Source organism: Nestor notabilis, unplaced genomic scaffold (genome assembly GCF_000696875.1).
Source record: "Nestor notabilis isolate BGI_N333 unplaced genomic scaffold, ASM69687v1 scaffold20075, whole genome shotgun sequence".
Classification (NCBI taxonomy): Eukaryota; Metazoa; Chordata; class Aves; order Psittaciformes; family Psittacidae; genus Nestor; species Nestor notabilis.
The window spans coordinates 3,184-3,756 of record NW_009929210.1 but is presented as its reverse complement, the minus strand read 5'-3'; the positions used below and the strand labels follow the sequence as shown (position 1 = coordinate 3,756).

Genomic DNA, 573 nt, shown 5'->3' with positions numbered 1-573 from the left:
GGGACCCCCGTTAGGCACTGGAGCCACTCTAGGGGCTCCCTTCAGGAGCCTTCTATTGTCCAGGCTGACCCAGCCCAGCTCTCTCAGCCTGGCTCCAGAGCAGACACTTGGGGTGTTAGGTCCTTGTACATGACCAAGGTGCAGAAGCTCAGAAGCAGGGGCCGGGGCTGTACCTACAGCACCTCCATGGGTGATGCTGCCGGTGCTGGCTGGGCCGCTCGTGTGACAGAGTTCATGCTGTGGCTGTGGCAAGTGGCTTTGCACCCCAGCGGCCCCAGCACAAGGTCCTGGATGTCAGTTGGGCTCCTCTCTTGTAGAATCAAGCCAGAAGATGCCATGGACTTCGGGATCTCCCTCCTCTTCTACGGCCTCTACTACGGGGTGCTGGAGCGGGACTTCGCTGAGATGTGTGCGGACTACATGGCCTCCACCATCGGGGTGAGTGCTCACCCTGCTCTGTCCTGCAGGGCTGAACCTGTCCCTCACCTCGGTCACAGCAGCAGCTTTTGACCCCTGTCATGGTTCAAGCCCAGCCGGTAACTCGGCACCACGCAGCCGCCCACTAACTCCCCC

At 61.3% G+C, this 573-nt stretch overlaps 1 protein-coding gene across 1 annotated transcript in view; it reads left to right on the top strand.

The window, feature by feature from the left end:
• RNF121 (ring finger protein 121) overlaps positions 1-438 on the top strand; it is a gene marked incomplete at both ends in the record, with an annotated part of 2,187 nt that extends 1,749 nt beyond the window's left edge. Inside the window, one exon of the mRNA XM_010014888.1 lies at positions 318-438. Coding sequence (XP_010013190.1) covers positions 318-438 — 121 coding nt within the window. The remainder of the gene's footprint in view (positions 1-317) is intronic.
• Positions 439-573: the final 135 nt, after the last annotated feature.